The sequence below is a fragment of the Hemicordylus capensis genome, chromosome 16 (genome assembly GCF_027244095.1).
Source record: "Hemicordylus capensis ecotype Gifberg chromosome 16, rHemCap1.1.pri, whole genome shotgun sequence".
NCBI lineage: Eukaryota > Metazoa > Chordata > Lepidosauria > Squamata > Cordylidae > Hemicordylus > Hemicordylus capensis.
The window spans coordinates 10,404,028-10,431,676 of NC_069672.1; the positions used below are offsets into that span (position 1 = coordinate 10,404,028).

Consider the following 27,649-nt stretch of genomic DNA (forward strand, 5'->3'; position numbering starts at 1 on the left):
GTGCATGTATATTGTATGTGTATACACACAGTACACATGCATATATAAGCCCCTGCTAACTGAGCAAAGAGGCACCTTTTAAAAGTGATGATTCTGTTTATTTAGGGGGAGAGCAACTGGCCCTATCCAACCCCAGCACAGCATCCCTGCAGGGTGTCTGTGTAGTGTGTACATATAGAGAGTATTGGGCTATAGTGTATATATATATGTATGTGTGTGTTTGTGCACAAGTTTGTGCACAGAGACCAGTTGGCGGGGACTAGAGAGGGGGCCTTTTCGGTTGTGGCCCCTCGGCTTCAGAATGCCCTCCCTGAAGACCTTCGCCCTGCTCCCTCCCTTGGTGTTTTTAAAAAACATCTCAAAACGCACCTTTTTTAAGGAGGCTTTTTAATACTCCATTGTTGTTTTGTTATATCTGGTAGGTTCTTTAGCGTCTTATAATGTTCAGTTTTAATTTGAACCTAATAATTGTGGTTTTTAAGATGACTTCATATATATATATATATATATATATATATATATATATATATTTGTATCTGTGTCTGTCTTGTTGTGCTTTATTGTATCTGTGTCTGTCTGTAGTGCACTGGAGGGGCGGGGTATAAATATTTTTTTTAAAAAAATAAACAAACAAGTATATTACAGACACACCACACTATGTGAGGCCTGACATTGACCAGGCAAAGTCATTTTGTGTCAATTACCATTCTGGGAAAAGTTCAAGAAATTGAATGTATGTGATAGAATTTTTAAGTAATGTGCTTGAAAAGGGAAGTCGAAGAAGAGTTTGGAATTTTGTGTGTGTACATATATATTGTTGTATATAGGGTGAGTATTGGACTCCAGTGTGTATATTGGTGTGTGTGCACATATGAAATGTTGCATAGGCTGCCGAGGCTCCTCTAAAAACAGGCTCCCGGATAGACAGCTCTCTAAAACGTACCTAGCGCCTTGCTTCAAGATGCAACCCCCAACTAATTAATGCACTCATTGACCCGCTCTCACAGGGCTGCTCAGTGCTGCCAGGAGCGGGTGTGTGTGTGTGTGAGAAGCAGGCTGCGTATTCAACCGGCTAGCTCAGCTCATCCGCCTAGGGAACTCTCGGGGACTCGAACCGTTGCTACGGCAACGCCCGCGGGCGGGGAGGGGGGGAAATGGCGGCGCGCAGCCACGCGCCGCGGCAGGCAGCGTTGCCGTGGCGACGACGCCCGCCCCAACTAGGGAACGGCCGCTCCGCCTGCCGCGGAGGATGATGGGAACTCGCGTCGCGCTCGGGAGGGTGGGGGAGGTGACGTCGTCAAGTGTGAGACGGGGGGTAAGTGACGTCAGGTGTGCGACGGCCAGACTGGGTGACGGAGTGATGCCGCTGTCTCGGGAAGCTGGGCCGGCGCGGCTCGTCCGCTCCGCCCAGAAGGATGCTCTGTACCGAGGGGCGCTGAGGAGCGGAGCCGGCGCCGCTGTGGGGGGCCTGGCCGGTGAGGCCGCTGTGCAGCCCGCGGGGAGGCTAGAGCGGGGCGGGTGAGCGGCTGAGCCTCCCCGGCTTCCATCCTCCTGCAGGACTGCAAGAGGGGAGCTGGTCTGGTGGCAGCGGGCATGGCTTGTCCCCATAGCTAAGCAGGGTCCGCCCTGGTTGCATTTGAATGGGAGACTAGAAGTGTGAGCATTGTGAGGTATTCCCCTTTAGGGATGGGGCCGCTCCAGGAAGAACATCTAGGTTCCCAGTTCCCTCCCTGGCAGCATCTCCAAGAGAGGGCTGAGAGAGACTCCTGCCTGCAGCCTTGGAGAAGCCGCTGCCAGTCTGGGTAGACGATACTGAGCTAGATGGACCAAGGGTCTGACTCAGTATATGGCAGCTTCCTATGTTGTAGGAGAAGAGCTGGTCTTGTGGTAGCAAGCATGTCTTGTCCCCCTTGCCACAGTAGCCAATAGCCAGGGATTATGGGAGTTGTAGGTCAACATCTGCAGGAGGGCTGAAGTTGAGCAGGCTTGCTCTACACAGACTGGCAGCGGCTTCTCCAAGGTTGCAGGCAGGAGTCTCTCTCAGCCCTATCTTGGAGATGCTGCCAAGGAGGGAACTTGGAACCTTCTGTTCTTCCCAGAGCAGCTCCATTCCCTGAGTGGGATATCTTACAGTACTCACACATCAAGACTCCCATTCAGATTTATTTATTTATTCAATTTCTATACCACCCTTCCAAAAATGGCTCAGGGAGCTTTACATGGAGAAGTAATTTTAAAAAAACAAACAAAGATGGAACCCTGTTCCCGAAGGGCTCACATTCTAAAACGAAACATAAGATAGACACCAGCAACAGTCACTGGAGGTCCTGTGTTGTGGGTGGAGAGGGCCAGTTACTCTCCCCCTGCTAAATACAAGAGAATCACTATGTTAAAAGGTGCCTCTTTGCCAAGTTAGCAGGGGTATATACATATGCAACCAGGGCGGACCCTGCTTAGCTAAGGAGACAAGACATGCTTGCATGGCGGGTATTGCCCACCAATCTGTTCCGTGATAAATGAGGTTTGCTGGTTCAAGAGTCAAATGCCTGTCTCCCTTCAACTGATGCTCATTTGCCTCTGGCTTTCTAGGTGCGAAAACCTGGTTGGAATGGCAGAAGGAAGTCGAACTGCTAGCTGATCTGGCCTATTTCACCCTCACTACCCTTTCAGGTAATGCTTTCATGGTGTTGGTCTGTGCCGGGCCAATAATTTGTTGTCTAAAATTGATAACACTCATTTGAATGTCATCTCTTCAAGCTTGCTTTTCCTCCCACCCATCCAGGTTATCAAACTCTTGGTGAAGAAAACGTCAATATCATCCAGGTGGACCCATCTGGGAGAAGAGTTCCTTCTGTACTCCGACGAGCTATCCTGATTTCTTTGCATGCCGCTTTGCCCTACTTCTTAGACAAAGGATTAGTACACCTGGAACATGGCCTTCAGACAGATCCGGATGAGACGGGGATTCTGCAGAGTAGACCCATGGCTGGATCGTGGGGCCGGACTCTAGTGAGGAGCTGGTTGCAGAATCATCTTGGCAGGTTAACGGAACAGCAGAAGAAAATACTCTTTTGGGCTGTCTGTGTCCTCAGGCAAAGTATCCCGCTGCTGTATCGGTTGCACATGGCCATCTTTTACATGAACGGCTTCTTCTACCACCTCTCTAAAAGGATGGCAGGGATCACATATGTAAGTGGAAAGGGCTTGTTCATCAAGCCAGTGTGGCTTTCTGAACTAGTGAGTTTAGACTGTCGGTTGTAGCAAAATTAGAGATGACACTTCATCTGAAGACTTGTCATTGGAACAATCCACTACGTGCTTCTCAGACAACTTCTAGTGGATGATGATGATTTATTCGATTTCTAGACCACCCTTCCCAAAAAATGGCTCAGGGTTGTTTTCACAGAGAAATAATAAATAAATAACATGGATCCCTGTCCCCAAAGGGCTCACAATCTAAAAAAGAAACATCAGATTGACCCCAGCAACAGTCACTGAAGGTATTGTCCTGTGGGTGGAGAGGACCAGTTACTCTTCCCCGGCTAAATAAAGAGAATCATCATGTTTAAAAGGTACTTCTTTGCCATTAGCAGAGGGAATAGCAGGCAACCCCTGCTAACTGAGCAGAGACATCTTTAAAAGTGGTGATTCTCTTCTGTTTAGCAGGGGGAGAGCAACTGGTCCTCTCCAACCCCAGTACAGCATCCCTCCATTGGCTGTCGCTGGTATCAGCCTTATGTCTCTTTTTAGACTGTGAGCCCTTAGGGGGCAGGGGACCATCTTATTTATCTGTTATTTATTTCTCTGTGTAGACCGCTTTGAGAATCAGCATTGCTACATTTTAGCCCTCTGTGCTGGAACGGCTGGTCATTAAACAAGAAAAGAAAATCAGCTGTAACCCTGTAGTTTTCTAGGTTCCCGAGAGCATTTCAGAAAGTACACCTTTGCCCCCAGCGTAGCAGTACCAAGTGGTGGTTTTGTTTTGGTTCCTTTTGCCAGCTGCGCTTTGCGGGATTGGCTGGAGACGAGCAGAGCGTCCGGTCGAGTTACAGGCTCCTTGGGATCATTTCCCTCTTGCATCTGGTGTTGACCGTCGGCATCCACGCGTACAGCTTCCGGCAGAGGCGGAGGGCCAGACACGAATGGAAACTACACCGAAATCTCTCCTACCAGAAGTATGATATTTGGGACAGTGTTTAGCGAAGGGAGAGGGGTGGAACTGGGTACTTATATATCTGCATATTATCAGCCAGTCTAGCAGAGGTGGAGAAAGAGGATAGGAACCTAAGATGCTACCTTATACCATGTCAGACCATTGGCCCATCTATTGTCTACATCAGCGGGAGGTAACCTTCCCCACCGCCCAACTCATGGGATCTTCCCCCCAAGATCATGGGAGTTATAGGCCAACATCTGCAGGAGGGCTGAAGCTGAGCAGCCCTGGTCTATACAGATTGGCAGCGGCTTCTCCAAGGTGGCAGGCCGGAGTCTCTCTCAGCCTTATCTTGGAGATGCTGCCAGGGAGGGAACTTGGAACCTTCTGCATGCAAACAGAGTAGCCTCTGCTTAGCAAAGTGGACCATTTATGCTGGCTACCACAAGACCAGCTCTGCTCTAGCACCAACTAGATCCTCAGAACGAGTAGAGCTTTTGTAGTGTGGAATCTGTCTGGAGGCTAAATGGAATAGTTGAAACGTCTGACTTCTGCGTTTGCAAAAAAAAAAAAAAAAGAGGGCTTTGAGACCGCAGGACTTCAGTGCTCAAGTGGCAAAAGGGACAGTCTTAAGCATCGGACTCACCGGCCCTCATCTCTTCCCCCCCCAGAGCTCAGACTGAAGAGACACTTCTTCCTCGCCGTTCTCGCTGCACTCTGTGCTTAGAGGAACGCCGGCATGCCACCGCCACCCCTTGCGGCCACCTCTTCTGCTGGGAATGCATCACGGCCTGGTGCAACACCAAGGTCAGTGCTGCGGACAAACAGATGTTTTCCTGTGTTTTCTCACAACATACACCTTATTCCTAATTTGCTCCAGCCCTGTAAGAGTTTGCAGTAAAAATAAGCCTGTCCCATGGGGTGGGGAGAGCTGGTCTTGTGGTACAAGCATGAATTGTCCCCTTTGCTGAGCAGGGTCCATCATGGTTTGCATTTGAATGGGAGACTACCTATGTGAGCACTGTAAGTTCTTCCCCTCAGGACGCAGCCGCTCTGGGAAGAGCATCTGCCTGCTTGCATGCAGAAGGTTCCAAGTTCCTTCCCTGGCAGCATCTCCAAGATAGAGCTGAGAGGCTCCTGCCTTTAACTTTGGAGAAAAAGTTAAAAGTCTCTGGCCCAGAACGTAGTCCTTTTTCTTGCTGCTTGCCATTACTTTTTCAATGGTTAATAGTTGATGTCATGGTTCACCAAGGTGCTGGACCCAGCCCTACCTACATGGCAGTCTCTTATTTGTTCATTCATTAACACTGAATGAATGTTAAGCTTCTAGCCCGAATTACTTTTAATGATTTGTTTTGATAACTGTTTTATGCTGTTTTTCTTGTCATGCATTTTAATGGGTTGACTTTTAAATATTTTACATTGTGTACACCGCCTAGAGATGTACATATCAGGCAGTATAAAAACACACACAGAGGAAGCTTCCTTATACCAAGGGGGACCCATGGTCCCTCTACCTCCATATTGTCTACACAGGCTGGCAGTAGCTTCTCCAAAGTTAAAGGCAGGAGCCTCTCGGCTCTATCTTGGAGATGCTGCCAGGGAAGGACCTTGGAACCTTCTGCATGCAAGCAGGCAGATGCTCTTCCCAGAGCGGCTGCGTCCTGAGGGGAAGAACTTACAGTACTCACATAGGTAGCCTCCCATTCAAATGCAAACCATGATGGACCCTGCTCAGCAAAGGGGACAATTCATGCTTGTACCACAAGACCAGCTCTCCTCCCATAGGAGAGGAGGGTATTTTTTTTAGTGTCTTTGTATACTGCCCCAAACTTGCATCTCTGGGCAATTAAGGGTGAGCCCCTGGGTCTCGTGTATTAAAACAATTCATAAGGATGTTAAAACAAAAACATTCATCATAGGTACTTGGTTTTCCCAGAGGGAGCATTCCAGCATGGGGATTGCTCAGGTTGGAGCGACACTTTATTCAGATAGACTTAAGTAGTCCGTGAGCCCAGCCCACACATTTTGGCCGCTGGTAGTATCTCAGGGAACAAATGCTCATTGTGATGTTTGGCAACATCTACTGCACTGCAGATGGACAGCCCTTACAACTTTCTGTGTGATCACTCCTCCTTTGAGAAACCATAAGGGCAGGTTTTCTCAACCTGTAGTCTTCCAGGTGTTGCTGAATGACAACTCCCATAATCCCCAGCTACAATTTATTGTGGAGCAGGAAGAGGGGAGTTGTAGTTCAACAACATCTTGAGTACCACAGGTTGGCAACCCCTGCATTAGGGTAAAATTGCAGTCATTTTTGCAGAGGAAAAGGTCAGAGTCAGGCTTAGGGTCACACCGGACAAACTGTGTTCCCTCCATGGCGTAGTCTTTAGAAAACACTCCTGCCAACTTTCATTTCCATTCCTATGACATGAAATTTCATAGTAGCTTTTGTGTAAACCCTTCAAAACACTTTGAAGCGTAGTGTAGTGGTTAGAGTGCTGGACTAGGACCAGGGAGACCTGAGTTCAAATCCCCCTTCAGCCATGAGACTTGCTGGGTGACTCTGGGCCAGTCACTTCTCCCTCAGCCTAACCTACTTCACAGGGTTGTTGTGAGGAGAAACCGAAGTATGTAGTACACCGCTCTGGGCTCCTTGGAGAAAGAGCGGGATATGACAACATTGATAATAAAATTCAGCCATCCCAGGTCCTTGGGAAGGACTCGATGTCTGGATAAAACAAACCAGTCAATAACACCTTACTGTGTCAACAAGAAATAATAAATAAATGTTAGGAAATTTCAGGAGTGTGATCTTTCGAACACTGGTGCATTTCCCCCCTTCTCCCTGTAGGCTGAGTGCCCACTCTGCAGAGAGAAATTCCATCCACAGAAGCTGATTTATCTGCGGCACTATCGGTGACAGCTTTGCCCAGCTCGAGGCCGGACTATGAAGCGTTGGGAGCCAGCAAAAAAAAAAAAAAGCTACACCTCTTGACCAAGTGCAAGACTTTTATTTTGATATTAAATCACGGCGATAAAACAGATGGAGCAGCTCACCACTGCTGCTCTGCCTTTACAAGGAGATAGGAACTTGTCAATTACAAAATAAACACCTGATATTGATCCTCTCTCTTTCTCCCTCCCTAGTATAAGAGGCTACCCAAACTCCAGTAAACCTTCTTAGCTCTTGCTGGCATCCGCTGGACTCTCCAGCTAATGGGAATGTATGTGTTTCTCTGCCGGAGAGGCAGCTGAAGATTAACTTACGTGGTTTTGCTACCAATGAACTTCCAGAGCATTGTGAAGCCGGAATCAATTTATAACTTAACTATCTTTGCAGGGAGGGTGGGATCTCTACCATCAAGCAAATAAACTATGGCTGTTTTTAATTTTTAAAAAGACCCTGAAGTTCTGAATCAGAAGAAGTACCCTGTGATTGGAAACAATTTCTGAAGTAGTCTCTTAAGATGTGGATAACTTTAAACTTGGGCCATGAGGAATAGAATAATACAAACTGTAATCCAAACACCTTGTGGAGAGGGGAGTGGCAAATACAAGAGCCAAAGCTGCCATGAAAATATTCTCTCTCATACCGACTTTCCTCTAGGGATGTGCAAAGAATTCCACCGAATCAATTTGAATCGAATCGGCTTGCACAGAATGGGATCCGTTCAAATAGATTCAAATTCGTCTGAATTCGAATTTGAGCAAAGTTTGTTTTGAATTCGCTGGAACGCAACTCAGTCTGAACAAACCCCATTCTGTGCAAGCAGAGTCAATTCCAATTTGAATCGATTGGGTCAGGTTTTTTTGCACATCCCTGCTTTTTTCATTGTCTCATGCAGTCCTAGAGTAATTTACACAAAGACTGTTACAGAAAGGTGTTGATTTAAGAGAGCCGTTTCAGAGGATAATTAAATTCCTTCTGGTTATTTGCAAACTACACTAACCACCTATCCTGCTGCAGACCACACACAGAAATCCAGCGTGTAAATGCACATACTCCTCAACTCACACCCAGACTTGCAACAGCATGTACTTTCCTAAAACCTTGGCTCAGACCCGCATGAAGTTAAGCCTGACTGACTAATTAAACCCAGAACTTGCTCCCACCTGAAGAACTGTCCTGCAGATCAGGCTTGTTAATTACAGTTTACTCCCTTTCTCTGGTCATCTGTGCAGTATGTTTTATATCGTGGTGGCACAACTGGGACCCTCCTGCTGATGCTGGGCTGAAACTCCCCATCATTCCTATCAGTTGCTGTGGGCATGATGGGAGGTGTAGTCCAAAACAGACTTTTTGTGCCGTAATGCTGAGAAGGGAGAATTAATCCATATGGCACAGAATATTTCCTAGTTATCACTCTGCCAAAATACAGAGTTGACATTTCCTAAAGATTCTATAAGCAACCACTACCAGTGCTTTCAGTTCGAACTTTGTATAATAGTCCAAAGAATTCATTTTGACAGATTAGAACTCAAATACACAATTCCCCGTGATTTATGTATGCTCTTTGGAGGGGAGGGTGAGAGAGAATTCACACTTTTAACTCCTTCAAGTTGGTTTTATAAAGGACTACTAAACCCAAGAAAGGGACACCTGTCTTTTAATAAAGTTTAGAATTTATAAAGTCACTTCATAAAATTGTTCAGAGTCATGTCACATCAAAAATGAAGTTTTACATGCAGGCCATTTATTTCTGTATTTTTCTCCACAGGAAAATCAGAAGCTGTGTTAAAATCCACAAAATCTTGGCCACCATGGCCAGCCTAGATGCATCTTGGAAGGGACTACTTGAAGCAAACTTAATTTAAAAAAAAACACCCAAAAAACTTTTAAGTGTCAATGAAATGTGACAAAATACTCTCCACCTAATTTTATAGGTATATATATATATATATTTATATTTTTTTTCTAGGCCTTCAGCCAAAAACCAAACAGAAACCGATAGCTGAGAATAATATTGAGTCGTCACAAAAAAAACCCATCAAAAACCAACCTCTCTTTCAAGCTGCACTGGGGGAAACGAGCATTGGAATCCAAAGCAGATTGGCTACAGAAGTGACATCAGTTACTCTTCCGGGGTGGGGGGGAGAATCAAGCATTTAGGGTAGGTTTATGTTAACTGCTTGAGTTTCCATCGAAGTCCCATCAACTTAGAGCTTAAGTGGGTCTCCTAGCCGAATCTAGGGCGTTACAAAGCGGAAATTGCCATCAGTGGGACTCATTTTCCTCCATGACTGCACACAAGATCGCCTTTTGGAATTGTACAGGTTGCACTTTTGGATAGAACTATACAGGGCCAGAAAAAGACACAGTCCCCACACGAGGCTGCACCGTGGGCCTCAAGATGAATCCTGCCTTAAAATTCCTCCCCATATTACTCTGCCTCCATGTACATGGACAGGTCGGAAGTGGCCAAGGCTGGCTCCCTGAAAGGCTTGCAAATCGCCACCCAAGTCCTAGAGTTTGTGGATATGTCGGAGCCAACTCTGAGGGGTTTGCCTGTGTGCGGGGCACACAATGTCTTCCGTCTGCAAAAAGACGTGAGCACTCTTGGGGCTGGAGGAAGACCGGCCTGCTTAAAGAAACTCAAAAACGGGGCAACGGTGTCAGTACTCTCCTGCAATTCTGATTAAAAGACCACCAAAAAAAAGGGCCCAACCCTCAATATAAAACCAGGAAGGGGGGGGGGGATGCAGCTTCCTAGTCACTGCCCTCTTATCGAGGATTTAGTATGAAGGAAAGAGAGGCATTGTTACAATGGCTCAAAACCATTTTCTTTTCTTTTTTTAATTATGATGTAGGGAGTTGGTCAGCAGGCTGGGTTTGATTTCTAGCTAGCGAAGGTCTTCCCCACTTCTTCCTTCCCTTTGTATTTCCTTTTGCCATGTGTGAAGGGTATATATCGGTATTTTATCATATGCTGCAATGAAAGAGAAAACAAAGTGTTCAGGGCACACCCACAATAATTCCCCATCCACCAAATGCTCATTGACAGGGGTGAAGAAACGTCGGCTCAGGCTGTCAGCCAGACAAAATATTTTACTCGATGCAGCAAATTTTGCATATAGATTTTCCTCCCCCCGCCCTAGAGATTTTCATGCTAAATGTTACTAAACCACACATTCCTGCAAGATATGCTCAACTTTCATTATATATAACGGTGGCAAGATTCCTCTATGCTTCCTGCTGGAAAACAAATCTGATTCAGTCTTTAGACAACTGGTATCTTAAACTTTGCAATTATGCATCAATGGAAATTACTGCATATATTGAGGACAATTTTTCCCCCTGAGACACGGGAGCCATTTATTCAATATAATATATCACAGGGTTTGACTCCTCATCCAAGATCTGGTTTCTTTTTGGAGAGAAATTTAATGCTGAATGCTCTGTGTGGATAACAGGTGCACTAATTATTGATCTTACTGTTAATATTTTTAAATTTGCAGCCATTTATCTTTCAGACTGGAGAAGGGGAGAGGGAGATGGGGGTGGAAAGAATTCAGATGGACGTATACTGATTGTAATCGCATTGTTTGATCACTTTTTGTTTTTCTTGACTTTTTTGCTTTTCTTATGTTTCTCTGTTTATACTATAAATAAAAACAAACTCATCAAGCTATGCTGGTACATTGCTCATCAGGACTTTTTTCACTCATCACAGACTAGTGGATTTCTGAAGCCCTGCTCCTGTACGAGGCAGATCCCCAAACATTTTTCCACATATGAGGAGGGCATTTCAGAAAGGAACCACCGTGTTCGAGCTGCGTAGGCAACCGTTTTGCCGTCACGTCCCAACAGCTCTCCTGCATCAGAGAGTCATGATCTGGGCACAGAAAGACGGAGGGCTCACGGCAGGAGGGCCCAGTTCTTGCAGCCTTACCTTGATTTGCCTCTTCATCGTGATGCAGAAGAGCATTATGAAGTACATCACGAGGATGGGCCAAAAGACTGGAACGTTGAAAGCCTCAAAGAATGTACATGTCATGGCAACAAGGATGCCTTTAGTAGCAGAGTGCCTTTGGGGGAGAAAGAAGCAGTTAAGCTGTGGCTTCAAGCATTCACTTCACGTGCTCCAGCCAACTCCCATGAGACAGGCCCACAAATTTAGGCCACCAGTACAAACTTGTGGCCACCTAATGGCCCTCTGTGGTCACCAGGGATCAAAACCAACTCGACAGCACTCTTTACCATCTTGGTAAGGATGTTCAAAGTAATTTTTGGAAACGTCCACCCTCACCCCGCCCCAGAGATGGAAAATAGGCAACAGTATTAATGCACTTACAGCCTTCTGGATGTGACCACCCCTTCTTGATCCCTGCCCCCAAACGATGCTGGTAAAATTGCAGTCGGTTTTGCACAGTGCAAAGGATGAGAGTGACAATGAAGAGACGTTTGTACTCTCCATGGAGTAAACTTGGGAGGACATTCCTGCCAATTTTTGTTTTCACTCCTCTGAAAGCATCGAGGACATTTTATACTCGAACACAGGAAGCTGCCATAGATTGAGTCAGAGCATAGGTCAATCTAGCTCAGTATTGTCCACACAGACTGACAGTGGCTCCTCCAACGTTGCAGGCAGGAGTCTTTCTCCGCCCCATCTGGAGATGCTGCCAGGGAGGAGACTTGGGACCTTCTGCATGCAAGCAGGCAGCTGCTCTTCCCGAAGCAGCCCCATTCCCTAAGGCAAGCCTGCTCAACAGGCCCCACAGCAGTTTTTCGACTACAACTCCCATAATCCCCAGCCAGAGTGGCCAGTAGCCAGGGATTATGGGAGTTGTAGGCCAACATCAGCAGGAGGGCCAAAGCGGAGCAGCCCTGCCCTAAAGGAAATATCTTGCAGTGCTCACATGTAGCCTCCCATTCAAATGCAAATCAGGGTGGAGCCTGCTTAGCAAAGACGTCAGTTCATGCTTGCTGGCACAAAACCAGCTCTCCTCCCATAGTAACTTTGTGTTTTAGAAAATTGTCAGCTTTTTATGCAAATGTGGCCAATGCAGCCCTGATGGCCAGGACAGTCCAAGCATAGTCAAGGCACTGGAAGTCATAAGTCTTGCAGGGCTACTTTCCATCTCTAGCGGGTGTAGAACTTCTCAAAAATCACAATTAGGATTCGTCCCCCCGCACTCGCCCACCCCAATGGTATTGACCATCCCAGCTGGCCCAGGTACTAGTTAAGAGAAAAACCGGAATGGCCTGGAAGAGGGAAGGTGCGAGCCAGACCAGAGGCGTGTTTCACGTGACATCTGATCTGGGCCTCAGAATCAAGCACAAGGCATTGAGAGAGAAAAGGGAGCTCTCTACTGTAAAGAGCGGGACTGTAAGCGTGCTCAACTCTGCCCCCTCTCCGCCCCCCAGCTCTATCTGGACTACAACTCCCACAATCCCCAGCCACAGTGGCCAAGAGCCAGGGATTATGGGAGTTGTAGGGCCAACATCTGCAACAGGGACGAAGGGGAGCAGCCCTGAGCTAGAGGGAGACGTCGGCATCCCGGACCTGGGTGCTGGAAGGAAATGCTAGGGACTGGGGAGAGGGACTGCTGAGCCCCCAATGTGACAGCTCGGGGTCAAGAAGCGGCCTCGTGTGAGCAAGGCAGGAGGCGGCGGCGGCGGCAGGAGTGATGAGAAGGAAAGGTGGGGGAGAGGAGAAGCAACGGGGATCTGGAACCCTTGCATGTATCCCCACCCCTTTTTAGTGCTGGCTTGGGCCGACTTAGCCCCCTTTGGCATGGGGCAGGCGGCCCAGAAATGATCCAGACTCGCTCACCAGAATTTGAACTCTGGCAGCCTCCGAATGAAGGGCCGGAACTCCTCGTTCTGTTTTGTGGGCAGTGAAGGTCCATCGTCTGAGGAGAGCAGGAAATGCACATTGTGACAGGAAGCCGGGCCCTCCCAGGCGGGCTTATCGGCTGCTAATGCTGGTTTCCAGCCCAAGCTCTCCTCCCACTCGCAGAAAGCCTCCGAGGACCATTTCTGACCCCCAACAGAAGAGCACTGCATGAGAAGAATGACCAGAGATGCTCTTCCATCTGCATAAGCCCAGCTGGAGACCTCTTTATGGGTCCATGAGAGCCCAGGTTCCCGACCTTGGGCTCCCAGATACTGTTGGACTACAACTCCCATCATCCCCTGGCATACCAAGCCAGACCCCGGTCCATCTAGCTTAATGCTTACACAGACTGGCAGTGGCTCGCCAACGTTTCAGGCAGCTTCCTATGTTGCTTATGGCAGAATCATGTCATAGATGTCCAGCAGTGCCCTGAAGGATATCTAGAGCGCCCCCAGCTCCTTCCGTCTAATCTCCCCTGATCCACTAGTAAATCAGAAAGTCAGTTCTCTGCTTTCCAGGGCAAGATTAACTTCTCTCCTGCTTCCCCAAGCAACACTGGACCACAGGAAGCTGCCATCTACTGAATCAGACCACTGGTCCATCTAGCACAGTATTGTCTACCCAGACTGGCAGCGGCTTCTCCAAGGTTGCAGGCAGGAGTCTCTCCCAGCTCTATCTGGAGATGATGCTACAGGTTGAACCTGGGACTTCTGCATGCAAATCAGATGCTCTTATCACTGAACTATGTCTGCTCCTTATGAATTTATGAAGCTGCCTTCTGAGTCCGACCCTCGGTCCATCTAGCTCAGTATTGTCTGCACTGACTGCCAGCCGTTCCTTCGAAGGTTTCAGGCAAGGTTTCTCTATCTACCCAAAGAGATGCTACTTCAGCAATCCTCTGAAGCTAAGGTTCAAATACGACACTCTTGATTGTACAAGGTTATAGCGAAACTGGCAACGCTCTTTGTACCTGAGTCCTCCATTAGAGAGGGATCTACCTTTGGCGACAAGAAAGCTATGAAAAGATTTAGGTGGTAGATGCCCAAGGCATATGTCACGATGTACCAACCCTGGAAGAGAGAAAGCGGGTGGGGTGGGGGGGGGGAAATATCAAATTAGTACTAAGTAAACTTGACAAGACATGCAGAAACTGGATTTTGTTTGCTGACAGAATACAACCTTTGCTGACCGTGTTTATCCACATGCTTTGTTTACATTGGTGTGAAACAGACTGTTTTTGTGACGGAGTCTATGACTTTGTTTAGAACTGTGTTGATCTGATTTTGTTGATTAGAGAGAGAGAACCATCGTTTCCCAGATGGGGACTGGAGATTGGAAAACAAGAACTTGAATGGCTTTAAGTGGGCCTTGGACAAATTCATAGTGGATAGGTCTAGCAGTGGCTACTAGTTTTGATGGCCATAGGCTACCTCCAGGATGCCTCTGAATACCAGTTGCAGGGAAGCAGCAGCAGGAGAGGAGAGGAGAGGAGAGGAGAGGAGAGGAGAGGAGAGGAGAGGAGAGGAGAGGAGAGGAGAGGGCATGCCCTCATCTCTTGCCTGTGGGCTTCCCAGAGGCATCTGGTGGACCAGTATAGGAAACAAGGTGCTGGACTAGATAGCCTTGGGCCTGATCCATCAGGGCTGTTCTTATGTAAAGTCTAGAGCTGAACGAGGCTTTGGAACCAAGTCCTAGTCCTGTACTGTCAACAGTATCCCACTGGAGATCCTCAAATTAATTAAGGCCTTTGATAGCAGTTACAACACCACCCTCCGCAAAAAAATCATTGATGTACTTTTTAGCCTGCTCTTCCTCACTGGCACCAGGAAGGTCTCAGAATTGGCTTAATTATGCTCATCTCTTTCTCATGATAAGATATTGTTTCAGTAATTACAGCTATGCCTCGATTCCATTCATCCTCTTATTTCTCATTACCACTCAGATTAGTTCTGTGACCTTTTGTCTGTGCAGACAATTATCCACAATGCAGCCGACACAAAATTCAATTTCTCTGGTCTAAGCCAGGAAAAGCATTCATTCACTCCCATCAATGAGAGACATCCTCGAACACGACAAGCCATGAGTAGAGCCACTAATAAGCAGAAGGACTCCAGAACACCTGGCAGGGTTAGCAGCGGATCTTCAGACCTCTTACCTGTAGTAGATAAACTCTAATCATGTAGATAAAACTTAAACCCAGCGTTACAACCCATCGCACGGCAGTGTAAGGAGTAGATTTGTCTAACCAGGACTGGTAAACCTAGAAGAAAGGAAGGGTTAGACAGGCATCAGATTCTAGATCGGGGACATTCCCTCAAGGGTCAAAGATACACATTTGCATTAGCATCATGCAGTTATGCACTACAGCAGAAATCCTCTACATTAGCGTTTCCCAAACCCGGGTCCCTCAGTATTGTTGGACTACAACTCCCATCATCCCAAAGGCCACTGTGGCTAAGGATGATGGGAGCGGTAGTCCAAGGGGGGGGAGGACCCAGGTTTAAGAACCATTGCTTCCCCGCATAAGGTCATGCACTACTGCTAGTTTGTTTTTAGAATGATATATGCTTTGTCTAGAGCTGGAAGAGTGCAGAGTCCCTGAAGTCCCAAGCCGGAAAGTTCTAGGTGGTTGAAGCCATGTCTAAGCTTGGTCAGTGGCTGCTAACTAGGCAAAGCGGCTCCTTTTAAACGTAATTCTCTTTATTTAGCAGGGGGAGAGCAACTGGCCCTATCCACCCCCAGCACAGCATCACCAGGAGCCCCTGGTGGCGCAGTGGTAAAACTGCCGCCCTGTAACCAGAAGGTTACAAGTTCGATCCTGACCAGGGGCTCAAGGTTGACTCAGCCTTCCATCCTTCCGAGGTCGGTAAAATGAGTACCCAGAATGTTGGGGGCAATATGCTAAATCATTGTAAACCGCTTAGAGAGCTCCGGCTATAGAGCGGTATATAAATGTAAGTAAGTGCTATCACTCCAGTGACTGTTGCTGGTGTCTATCTTGTGTTTCTTTTTAGATTGTGAGCCGCTTGGGGACAGGGAGCCATTTTATTTTATTCATTCTTTCTCTATGTAAACCGCTGTGGACACTTGTGTTAAAAAGCGGCATATAAATATTTGTTGTTGTTTAGATCCGTCTTCAGTTGATGGCAGCCTACCTCAGAGGGGCATGCTCCTAAATTGGGATCAGAGCAATCTCTCAACTGATAGATCCCAGGAAAGCACAAAGGAACCCCCGTCCCATCACAGTTCCCCATCTGAGGAGTGTTGGCCTGAAGCTGCTGCATCCTCAGCGATGTGTCTGCTGCAGTCAAGTAAACCTGTCCCATTAATTTCAATAAGATGGCTTATGAGGAACCTTGTGTGGATGTCAGCCCGTGATGGGAGTAGCCTGTCTCAAGAACGGTAACACTCAAATTTGTGTTTTTATGTATATATGTGTATACATACGCGCGCACACTTAAATGCTACAGTTATGAAACAGGCTACTCCAGTTCACGGGCTCACATCTATGCTAAGTTACTCATAAGAAGCAAAATTAGTGGGCTTGGTTCATCGTCTACGGGAGTGGTGGAGGGCAGACAGGTAATGCAACCATTGGTCCTCCCTGGAAGCAGCATCTTGAAATGACCACGCTGGAAGCACCACCTCCTGGATTGGTCTGTTTCTTAGGCACCCAGGTGAAACCCACCTGTCCGAACCGTGTGAAAAATCTATAGACCACTGAAGATTTGCCATGGATGGACTCGCCTGTGCTGTCCCCTTCTGACATGGTTGCTGTGGAAGCAAAAAGCAAAAAAATGAAATACAACCAGGTTTTGGCATATTATAAATGCCCCAATGCTTACATGCTGGATTGTTGCTGTGCAGGATTATTTTTATTAAGGGAAAAGGAGAGAGGAATAAAAATGGGCAGAAGAAAAAGAGAAGGGAAAGAAGAAAGGAAGGCACAAGGAGGGAGGAGAGCTGGCCTTGTGGTAACATGTATGACTTGTCCCCTTTGCTAAGCAGGCTGCACCCTGTTTTGCATTTGGATGGGAGACTACATGTGTGAGCACTGGAAGATATTCCCCTTCGGGGATGGGGCTGCTCTGGGAAGAGTAAAAGGTTCCAAGTTCCCTCCCTGTCAGCATCTCCAAGATAGGGCTGAAAGAGACTCCTGCCTGCAACCTCAAAAAAGCCGCTGCCAGTCTGTGAAGACAGGACTGAGCTGGACGGACCAACAGTCTGACTCAGCAGAAGGCAGCTTCCTATATTCCTAAGGTTAAAAAAAACAACATTAGAAGTGGGTCCTGCACTGCAGATTGGGGCCAACAATGAGCTCAGAGTCTGAAAGAGGTTGAAAACGAATGGGGTTGAGGACACACCAATAGTAACAGTAACAGTAGCGGCTACTAGTCGGAGGACTATGAGCCACCTCCAGCCTCCAAGGCAGGATGCCTCTGAGTACCAGTTGCAGGGGAGTCACAGCAGCAGGAGAGAGGACATGCCCCTTTCAACTCCTGCCTGTGGCTTCTGGTGTGGCATCTGGTGGGCCACTGTGGGAAACAGGATGCTGGACTAGATGGGCTTCCTTGGGCCTGATCCAGCGGGGCTGTGCTTATGTTCTTAACCCTGCTGTTTGCCCATTACACTGACACGACTGGGTCAGGCTGGCTGTCAAAAATGGCTCGCCGACTCGGCTTCTTTACTGTAAACATCAGCAAAGAGTCAGAATTGACACAACACAGAACTGCATGGCTTTTCCCACCCCCAACTTACGCTGTGACATGAGAAGCAGACTCTGAAGACACGACTCGGAAGGGAGGGACTGCTTAAGTCTTTCCGCTCCGGCTCTCTCTTCAGTCAAAACCCAACCCCCAGTTACCTTTCTCCCTGCTGGGGAAAAGAGACAGGGGCTCCCTTTAAGGAAGTGTGTGTGTGTGTGTGCGTGCGTGTGTGTGTGTGCGTGTGTGTGTGTGTGTGCGCGCAGTGGTGCGAGGACTAGGAAACAGCTTTTCAACTGCTCTTTCAATCTTGTGCATGACTACCGTATTTTCCTGAATAGACGGCGTCTCTGAAATTGAGATGATCCCATTAAAAGACAGAGGTTAAATGCAGGTTATATCTGGATTCAAGCACAAGAAATTGGACTCACATTCAAGAAGACCCCCTTATAGTTGACAGGAAAGAATGGCAGGGGGACGGGGGAGGGTTCATCTTGGATTTGGGTAAACACGGTACTTTTGCTGGGAGATCAGTGGAGGCGGGAAGCTTCATTTGCGAAATTTATGCACAACAAGCATCACCTGCACAGATTTCTGTTTGTGCTGCTATCAAACGAGCTGTTGTAAGCATGGGGCCAGCCAGTTAGTCCCCTGCTAACTGAGCAGAGAGGCACCTTTTAAAAGTGGTGATTCTGTTTAGCAGGGGGAGAGCAACAGGCCCTATCCAGCCCCAGCACATCATATCTTATGTGTCTTTGTGAGCCCTTTGGGACAGGGAACCATCTAATTAATTAATTAATTAATTAATTAATTAATTAATTAAGTCTCTATGTAAACCACTTTGGTGGCGCTAGTAGTAGTAGCAGTACCACCACCAGTTTTTTTTTTAAAAGCTGGCAAAAATCTAGGGTGAAGAGAGAAAAGGGAGGGACCCCAAGCGCAGGAAATCATTGCATGGGCAGCACCAGGGCGCAGAGCTACAGAACAGCTTCCCCGAACGCAGTCACCTATCAACCATTTGATTCTCTTCAGTGCCAGGTGAAAAAGAGCTTTATTTGCTTGGGACTTTTAACAGCGTGTCACCGCACTCATTGCCACGTGGAGGTTCTTCTGCCCATTTCAGCTGATCTAACAGCTTCGCATTTTATCCTTATATTACTGTCATCTATGGCCGGCTGCCTCAGATCCAAAGGTGAAGCATGGAACCCGAGTTAAAAACCAAACACACACGAGCGTCACTCACAGCTTTTTGAAGGCGGCAAAGTAACGCAATATAAAGGGCTGATTCAGACAACTTCATGGCAGTCTGTGGGTCCGACTGAAGTACGGCCGGCTGCCACAGTTTTTGCTGTCCATCAAAAAGAGGGACGACACCGGAATTGGAAACCTCTGCCCTGCCCTCCGCTCCCACCGCCAAGAGTTCCACCACTCGAAAATGCAAGTGCTTCGAGAGCAAACCGAGACGCCAAGTCCAGGCTCTCAGGCGGGTTAATACTGATTGGTGAAGGAAATGCTTGGGCTTCCCCGGGCGTTTCGAAGCCTCTGGGTGGCCGCGGCTGTGCCACATCACCAGAAGGAATACCTGACACAACTTCCTGGTGTGTCATCTCGGGAGGGCAGGGCGCTACCACCCGGAGCAAGAGTGAAAGTAATTCGACTCCCCCCCCCCCCCGGGCATCTGAAGGCAGCATGAACGGACTACTACAGGAGAGGGAAACGCGATCAGGAAAATCAAGAAAGAAGGGGCCATAAGCAACGGAGGAGGAGGAGGAGGAGGCAGTCTTGAGATCAGCATTAAGTATTTTAACCTATTAGTCGAGTGATGCACAAAGATTTAACCAGTAGACTTGCACGAAACATAATGGGACATGGCATTGGCTGGCATGGGTCCCCTCCAAAACACCAGCTCTGGCTGTCCAATAAGCTGAATGAATATTACCGCTGGTCACGTGGCAGAGGACAGCTGGTCGCTCGGCTGGGCGCAGGAACATAGGGAGCTGCCTCACACCGAGACAGATCCCTGGTGCCTCTCGCGCTGCCCTGTCTACAACAGTACTGTCTTTGTACTTGCTGAACGACAACGGCAAATCATCGCCAGCCACGACTTTATGATGATAGGAGCTGCAATTCAGTAACCGCTGGAGAGACAGGTTTGCCTACACTGACTGGTAGCGGCTCTTTGAGGTTTCAGGCAGGCATCCCTCTCAGCCCTACCTGGAGAAGCCACCAGGGTTTGAACCTGGGACCTCCTGCAGGCAAAGCAGATGCCCCGACACTGAGCTACAGATAAACCTGTGGGACATACAGCTACCAAACAGAGTCAGACCCTTGGCCCATCTCGCTCAGGAGCGTCTACACTGACTGGCAGCAGCTCGCCAAGGTTTCAGGCAGAAGTCTTTCCCAGCCCTACCTGGAGAGGCTAGCAAGGATTGAACCTGGGACCTTTCGGACTACAAAGCAGATGCTCCACCCCTGCTAGCCAGATCAACTTTCAGCCTCTTCTGTGAGAAGAAACGATTAACGCACTCCATGTGCACTGGAGATGGGAAGCAACAAGGCAAGAATTTCAAGAGAATGCAAGACACTGTCTCGGTTTTCTTTGGGGCAATTTCAAGGGTAACAGAATCAGGCATGTTACCCTTTTCCAGCGAATGTAGCCATAAGAAAGTCTTCAAGTTGATATCATATATACCCGCTGGCAACAGAACATTTCCCACTATAAGACTGCATTTTTACCAAATGCTTAAGTATTATAGGTAACGTCTGAAACATGCAAAACACGTTGGCAACAGAATCAGAAGTGATGTCAAAAAATGCTGATTCCTACTAACATATTTTTGCATGTTTCAGTCTGTCTATATCAGGGGTGGGGAACCTTGGCCTTCCAGCTGTTTTTGAACTATGATGGGAGTTGTCGTTCAAAAACAGCTGGAGGGCCAAGGTTCCCCACCCCTGGTCTATATTGTTTAAGAGCTTGGTACACTATCTATAATTCTTAAGAGTTTTGTAAAAAAAAAAAAAAAAAATACGGTCTTTTGCCATTGGCTATATAGTTGGAAGTTTCCTTATGGCTACAATTGTTGGGAAAGTGGTAACGTGCCTGATTCCGTTATCCTTGGAATTGCCCTTCTAGCTATCACAGCTAACACCCATTAAAAGACAGATCCTTAACTTCACTACGCAGCCAGCTTGAACGCTCTTGAACTCCGAACAAGGCAACTGGACTGGTTTCCGGTCAAGCCAGCCAGGCCTGAGTGGTCTGCAAATCAGGTGAATTGACCCTCCTTGTATAAAAATGCTGACAACCTGCTACCTGGGAAAGGACCATTACTCAGGGCACAGCACATGTTTTGCATGCACAAAGTCCAAAGTTCAGTCCCTGCCAACTCCTCTTAAGACGATTGCAGGTAGCAAGACTGGAATAAGACATTCTGCCCGAGATGTTGGGGAGCAGAGTCGACAATCTCAGAATGTGGCAGCTTCGAATGTACATAGAAAAAAAACTAATTTCCAAAAGGCATAGTTGGACATATTAGACAGACACTCCAAGAGAACCAGAAAAGCAAATTTGACATAAGAGGGGAGAGGATCCGAATTTTTTATCCTTTCTTTCTTTCTCCCTGCAGGGCACAATGGAAACACCATAAAGTTTCCCTTAAGGAAAATTCTCTGTAAAAAACTTCCTCTCCGTTCTCAACCACCTCCATTTCTTAAAAAAAAAACCTTAAAAAGCCAAAAGCACAAAGGCTCCAGAGATGAAAATGCCATAGGAAGGCTTCCCTTTCTAGGGGATCAACAATGGCATACAAATGCCTTTAACACACTTCTTACAAGACCGAAGAGGAGGAGGAGACGTCAACACTGCCAGGAAGCCTGAGGCCAAAATCCCAGGCCTGAAGTAGTATTTCAAAAGCTCAGGCACCAGAATCAAATCTTCTGACATCTGAGCTCCTGGAAACACTTTTCCAGCCAGAAGCTCCTGTCTTCAGATGGTGGCCCAGCTGGTCGAAGTGGGAGGCCTTGGATGGAGTGGGGGGGGAGTCACAAAACCTGCATTACGGGGGCTAGTCAGGCTGTGTTTGGCTGCCAGTCACCAAGAAAGCCAGTGTGCTGCAGTGCTCCCTCTAAGGTGTGTGCAAGTGTGAGCGCTCACAAGGTATTTTTAATGTCTGCTCAGTTAATTTTGGGTCCTGCTCAGGTTGAATCAGGAAGGCCCCCTTCTGAATGTTGGTGCGCACACAATGCTTTGATACTGCCGCCCAGAACAAGACTCGTTACCTACACAGATTGGGGGGTGGGGGTGGAATAGAGGGAACACCCGTTAGAGGACTGGACCCAGATTCCAATCCCCGCTCAACGATGGAAATCAGGGGTGGATTTGGGTCTTTCGGAGTCTCTAAAATGAAAAGGGTGGGCGGTGCGGAGGGAGAAGAACTATATCTGTCACTCTAAGTTCCTTAGGAGGAGGATGAAATATACATGTGATAAAGAACTAAAATAACCAGGAGAGGCCAGGCGAAGCTTCAGGCACAACGGGGAGAGCACTGCAATAGCCTTTCCGGCCCAAACACTTGCTTTGGGTTCAGGCAAAAACAGCTACTTACTTCAGTAGTAGTAGAATAACCAACTGCAGTCCTTATATGTGATTCTCCCTCGTCTCTCTACTAATCCACACAACTCTTACGATGGAGGTGATCCCGCTTGCGTCCAGTTTGGGGGTCGAGCGGCAAACCAACCGTGCAAGCTGCTTGCCACAAACACAAATTCGGTCAAGAGTGTTTCCTACAGTGGATAGAACTTGTATGTTCTGCTAGCCTTAGCCTAGCAATTTACTGCCCACGGATCCACACCCGCATACATTTTCGGGGCCTAGACTAAACGCAAGCGGTCTTGCCATCAACACAACAAAAGGTGTGGGTCAGCAACTATATTTGTGGGGCCCTGGGTAGAGGCTCAGATGAAAGCAGCCCATAGCCTGAATGGACCACCATGCCCTGGTGAACCACTGTGGAAAACAGGATGCCTTGGGCCTGATCCAGCTGGACCAGCAAACGGAAGCATTTTTTCACAAAAGGGATAATCAACTTGTGGAATCCTCTGCCACAAGATGTGGTGACAGCCAACAACCTGGATGGTTTTAAGAGGGGTTTGAATAACTTCATGGAGGAGAGGTCTATCATCGGCTACTAGTTGGAGGGCTATAGGCCACCTCCAGCCTCAAAGGCAGGATGCCTCTGAGTCCCAGTTGCAGGGGAGCAACAGCAAGAGAGAGGGCACGTACATACACCTCTTGCCTGTGGGCTTCCCAGGCGCATCTGGTGGGCCACTGTGAGAAACAGGATGCTGGACTAGATGGGCCTTGAGCCCGATCCAGCAAGGCTGTTCTTATGTTCTTATGATTATTCAGATGAGAAGGAGAAGGAACAGAAAGACCTGAAATGGCGGAAGAGGGGAATTAGCTATGGTGCCTCTCTCGGGCCTTATTCAGGCATTATGTTGAACACTTGTACAACGAGTGTTCAGTATACACAGGTACAGATATCCACATGTTATGCTGAACACAGGAAGAGCAGTACACTTCTTATCTGTCCCATGCATTTGAGGGGCCTATATCCAGGTTCACCTTTAACATGAACACAGATACTGTCACTCATGCCAAAAATGCACACGAGTGTACAAACATCTGTACACTTGTACAACATAATGTCAGGAAAGTGCTTGGGGCGGGTAGAGGGAGGAAGGAGAACTAATAGTAGCAGGGTAGCACTCTCAATACTCTGAAAACATTACAGAACTCAAGAGATTCGGCCTGATATGAACAGATACATTATGATGGTTCTTTTGAAGATAAGCTGGGCAAAGCATGTTCTACAGCAGGGCTGCACATCTGCCCTCCAGCTGTTTTTGGACTACAACTCCCCCCATCCCTAGCCACCATGGTTAATAGTCAGAGACTTTGGGAACTGCAGTCCAACATCTGCAGGAGGGCCATAGCCCTGATCTACAGAGAACGCTGGGTCAACTCTCTGGAGCCCTGGAAAGTTTTCGAGCACATGATCTGAAAAAATCTCTCAGGCTTGAAGAGTTTGTCCACAGCCCTGCTTACTCACCCCATCCAGAAACCTTTTGAAGGGAGGTAGAGCAGCAGCAGCTTACAGATGACAAGTGAAACTTGAGCAACCCTCATTCCAACAGCCAATGGAATAACAGGCCCAACTTCCTTCTCAGTCCTCGGAAGATGGCCTCAACTTCCTTGATCCATATTACCTCCGTAAGACCTCCTTATGAGGTAGGGGTGCCCCACCCACCACTTGAAGGGGCACCCTTCCCCACAAAAAATCCATACACATGCGCACACACACACCAGTTTTTCCACCCCACACCCACAGCCAAGTCAAGAACAGGGCGTCACTTTCCATGGTACTCTCCACTCTCCTACAATTACTTTTTTGTTATTAGCCACTTCTGGCTTTTTGGAAAGAAGAGCCAGACACAAATGTAAAAACGAAAATCACTGCAGATGGAAGCTAACCTGCTCCAACACTTCTCCACTCCAGCTGACCCACCCACAATGTCCTGGAAACATCATCTCCTCCATGCATTCAACCTTAATCCTAAAATCATAAGCCATTTCGAGGACACTTGAGGTTGGAAGACGCGAGGCAAAAATGATTTCAGCAATTTCTTTAGAAATGGCATCAAGGCCCAACACCCTGCTCAAGCTTTCAGAAGTGGACTTCAATCCCCAAATATAATACTGACAAACTAGGAGAGGAATATAGGAAGCTGCTTCATGCCGAGTCAGACCCTTCGTACATCGAGCTCAGGACCATTTGCACTGATTGGCAGCGACTCTCCAGGGTTTCAGACAGGAGCCTTTCCCAGCCGGGCCTGGAGATGCTGCCAGGGACTGAACCCGGGATCTTCTGCATGCAGAACGGGGACTCGGCCACTGAGCTATGGCCCTACCCTGCTTTCAGGACAAGATCACACCCTGCCTTGGGCTCAGCTTCTATGGGGAAGAACAGTCACCCACCCACCCCCATGGCAATTTGGGCCAAAGGGGGATAAATGAGCCTTGAGGCTGGGGCTAAAGAGCTTACCAAAGCCAGGATCTGAGGGAGGGATAAAGGGAAATAATAACCCTTGTAGGTTTGCACTGCAGGAAAAGGGAGAGGAAAGACGCCTACTTCACCTAGGCTAGCATGAACACAAGAGAGGGAAATGTCAAAGGACCTGGAAAGGTTGCCAAACTGTGAGGACTGCCCTGGAGTTTCCAGGAAACCGGCATCGAATCTGCAAGTGACCTGAAAGCATGTCTGAAGTGTTGAATGGCTTGATATTGGAGAATACCAAAGGGGTGGGGGTCATCCAGGAAGAGCTCCAGTCGGACTTGGCAGCTCTTTCTGGAACAAGGGTTCGCTTCCATAGCAGATACAGTTACCAACCTTCCAGGAATAGGCCTCTAGGTGGTCCTTGAAAGCCATCTGGGAGATCTGAATGGCTCACTCTTGCAAAATATAGTGGGGGAACCAATATTGGAAGGAAACACAGTTCCTCCCAGGAAGCGCTTCAGTCCTGCTACCACCATGCCTCCTCACCAGCTCAGGAGGGCATACAAGGCACTCCCCGGTACCTGACCCTCACAACAATCCTGCAAAGTAGGGAAGGAGGAACAGCAGCTCTCCAGGACGGGCCTGGAGTCTCCAAGGCTCAGCTTCCAGGCGGCTCTTGAAAGCAAGCCGGGAGATCTGAAGGGCTTGATATTGGGGCAGATGGGGGTGGGGGAGAGAAGGGGGGATTGAGACAGAGCTTGTCAGAGCAGGGAACTCTAAGAACAGAAGGAAACTCTCTCTCTCTCACACACACACACACACACCCCAAACAGATCCGCAGGGCTTGATATTGGGGAAGATGGGGGGGGGGTTTGAGAGAGAGCTTGTCAGAGCAGGCAACTCTAAGAACAGAAGGAAACACAAACAAACACTCTCTCTCTCTCTCTCTCTCTCTCACACACACACACACACACACACACACACAAATACAAACCCCAACAAGATTTGCAGGGCTTGATATTGGGGAGGGGAGAATGGTGGCGCGGGGCGGGGGGGGATTAAGAGCTTCAGTCACAGCCAGCAACTCTAAGGACAGAAGGAACCTAACACACACACACACCAATATACACACCCCAGGAAGATTTGCAGGGCTTGGTATTAAGCAGGGTGGGGAGAGGAAAGAGCACCACCAGTGAGAGTTGGCAACTCTAAAAGTGGAAGGGAATTCCCTCTCTAACACACACCACACACACAGGGGGTCTGAAGCAGGGCTCCCTCCCTCCTGAGTCCTCCCCCCCCCAAGACGCTGTTGGACTACAACTCCCATCACCTCCCCCTGCTAGGGATGATGGTAGTTGTGGTCCCGCAGCATCTGGTGGGGACCCCAGGGGAAACGGTGTGTGCGGGGGGGCTATTTAGACCGGCCTTTCCCATTTAGGCCCCCTCCCCACGGAAACCTCCCCCCGCCACTCATTTTCCAATGGTAGGGGGGGTAGAGAGGGGGCATCAGGCCCTGCCCCTCCCCATGAAGGAGCCTTTGAGGCAGGGCGGTAGAGAGAGATTCCCCCCTCCCTCCATCCCTCCCTCCACGTCATCCTGGGGCCTCGCCCCTCCCAGCCAGGCCTTCCCCGGCAGGCCCGGTTGCCAGGGCAACGGCCTCCCCAGCTAAGGTAGCCCTCCTGCGGGGGGGGTGACTTACAGGCCGCCGCGGCGGGGTCTCGCTCCTTCCGCTTCCCGCCCCCGGCCTGCCCAGGCGGAGCTGCTGCTGTGCCCTGCTCGGCTGCCGACTCTCGGGCTCCTCCTCCTCCCTCCTCCTCCCGAGGAGATGGCGGCGGCGAGGCCGGCGGGAGGAGAGGCGCTTCCGCTACCGGGGCGCGCGTGCGCGGTGACGACGGCGAAGCGAGGCAGGAGAGGGCCGCGAGCCGGGCGCCACCCCAAATGCGCACGCGCGCAGCAGAGCCACCCACCCTCCTCTTCTGCAATTTGAGCTACGGCCCTACCCCTTTAAAAGAAAAAAAAAAGCGGCCTTAGAATGAGTCAGCCCATCTCGTTCAGTATTATGATGCCCCTTAGTATTATATGCCAGGAGTCGAAATCACCTTCTTATATGCACCCAGACTGGCAGCGGTTCCTCCCAGGTTGCAGGCAGGAGTCTCTCCAAGCCCGATCTTGGAGAGGCTGCCAGCCAGGGAGGGGAGGGGACGTGGGACCTCCTGCGTGGAAGCAGGCAGGTGCTCTTCCCCGAAGCGGCCCCATCCCCTAAAAGGAATATCTGCAATATCTTCCAGTGCTCACATGCAGTCGCCCATTCAAATGCAAACCAGGGTGGAGCCTGCTTAGCAAAGGAGACAATCCATATTGGCTCCCACCAGACCAGCTCCAAAAGTAGAGTCAGGCTGAGCTGGCCCTTCAAGGCGGGTTTGAACTCAGGTCCTTGAAGGTGCTCATAGTGGTGTATAGAACGGCCCTGCCTTTAATATTCACAACAAGCCTGCGAGGTAGGGTCAGGCTGAGAATGAGTAACTTGCCTATCTAGCTCAGGATTGTCAACAACGACTGGCAGCAGCTCTCTACGGTTTCAGGCAAGGGTCTTTCCCAGCCCTACCTGGAGATGCTGCCAGGGATAATTGAACCTGGGACCTACTGCATGCAAAGCAGATGCTCTGCCACTGAGCTATAAATGCACCCGATGAACATATGAAGCTGCCTACTGAGTCAGACCTTTGATCCACCTAGCTCAGCCCTGGGATCCACAAACTTGCAGCAGATGAAAAGTCCCGAATTAAAAAACCACCACAGCCACAATGAGCGCTTACTAACTCCACCAAACCAATTAACCATGATCTTGGAGGTGGGAGGGGCTGTCCCTCCAAGGTCATCCGGAAGTTTCCTGTGAAG

The 27,649-nt window shown here is 48.6% G+C and overlaps 2 protein-coding genes across 5 annotated transcripts; one reads left to right on the top strand and one right to left on the bottom strand.

Annotated features, from left to right (window-relative positions):
• Positions 1 to 1,224: 1,224 nt before the first annotated feature.
• On the top strand, positions 1,225 to 10,785 carry PEX10 (peroxisomal biogenesis factor 10). Of its 3 annotated transcripts, none has more exons than XM_053281054.1 (6): positions 1,225 to 1,315; positions 2,590 to 2,670; positions 2,783 to 3,189; positions 4,000 to 4,175; positions 4,825 to 4,960; positions 7,008 to 10,785. In XM_053281054.1, exons 3-6 carry the CDS (start codon positions 2,983 to 2,985, stop codon positions 7,074 to 7,076), a joined length of 588 nt encoding a protein of 195 aa, XP_053137029.1. In that variant the 5' UTR covers positions 1,225 to 1,315; positions 2,590 to 2,670; positions 2,783 to 2,982; the 3' UTR covers positions 7,077 to 10,785. The 3 variants fall into 3 exon arrangements, with proteins under 3 accessions (XP_053137029.1, XP_053137027.1, XP_053137028.1); XM_053281052.1 differs by lacking the exon at positions 1,225 to 1,315 and adding an exon at positions 1,322 to 1,475; XM_053281053.1 differs by lacking the exons at positions 1,225 to 1,315; positions 4,825 to 4,960 and adding an exon at positions 1,322 to 1,475.
• On the bottom strand, positions 7,152 to 27,587 carry RER1 (retention in endoplasmic reticulum sorting receptor 1). 2 transcript variants are annotated; one of them, XM_053281057.1, is made up of 7 exons: positions 27,473 to 27,587; positions 16,682 to 16,767; positions 15,149 to 15,253; positions 13,964 to 14,063; positions 12,931 to 13,009; positions 11,047 to 11,182; positions 7,152 to 10,083 (listed from the first exon to the last, which is right to left on the bottom strand). In XM_053281057.1, exons 2-7 carry the CDS (start codon positions 16,760 to 16,762, stop codon positions 9,994 to 9,996), a joined length of 591 nt encoding a protein of 196 aa, XP_053137032.1. In that variant the 5' UTR covers positions 16,763 to 16,767; positions 27,473 to 27,587; the 3' UTR covers positions 7,152 to 9,993. The 2 variants fall into 2 exon arrangements, with proteins under 2 accessions (XP_053137032.1, XP_053137031.1); XM_053281056.1 differs by lacking the exon at positions 27,473 to 27,587 and adding an exon at positions 26,451 to 26,636.
• Positions 27,588 to 27,649: the final 62 nt, after the last annotated feature.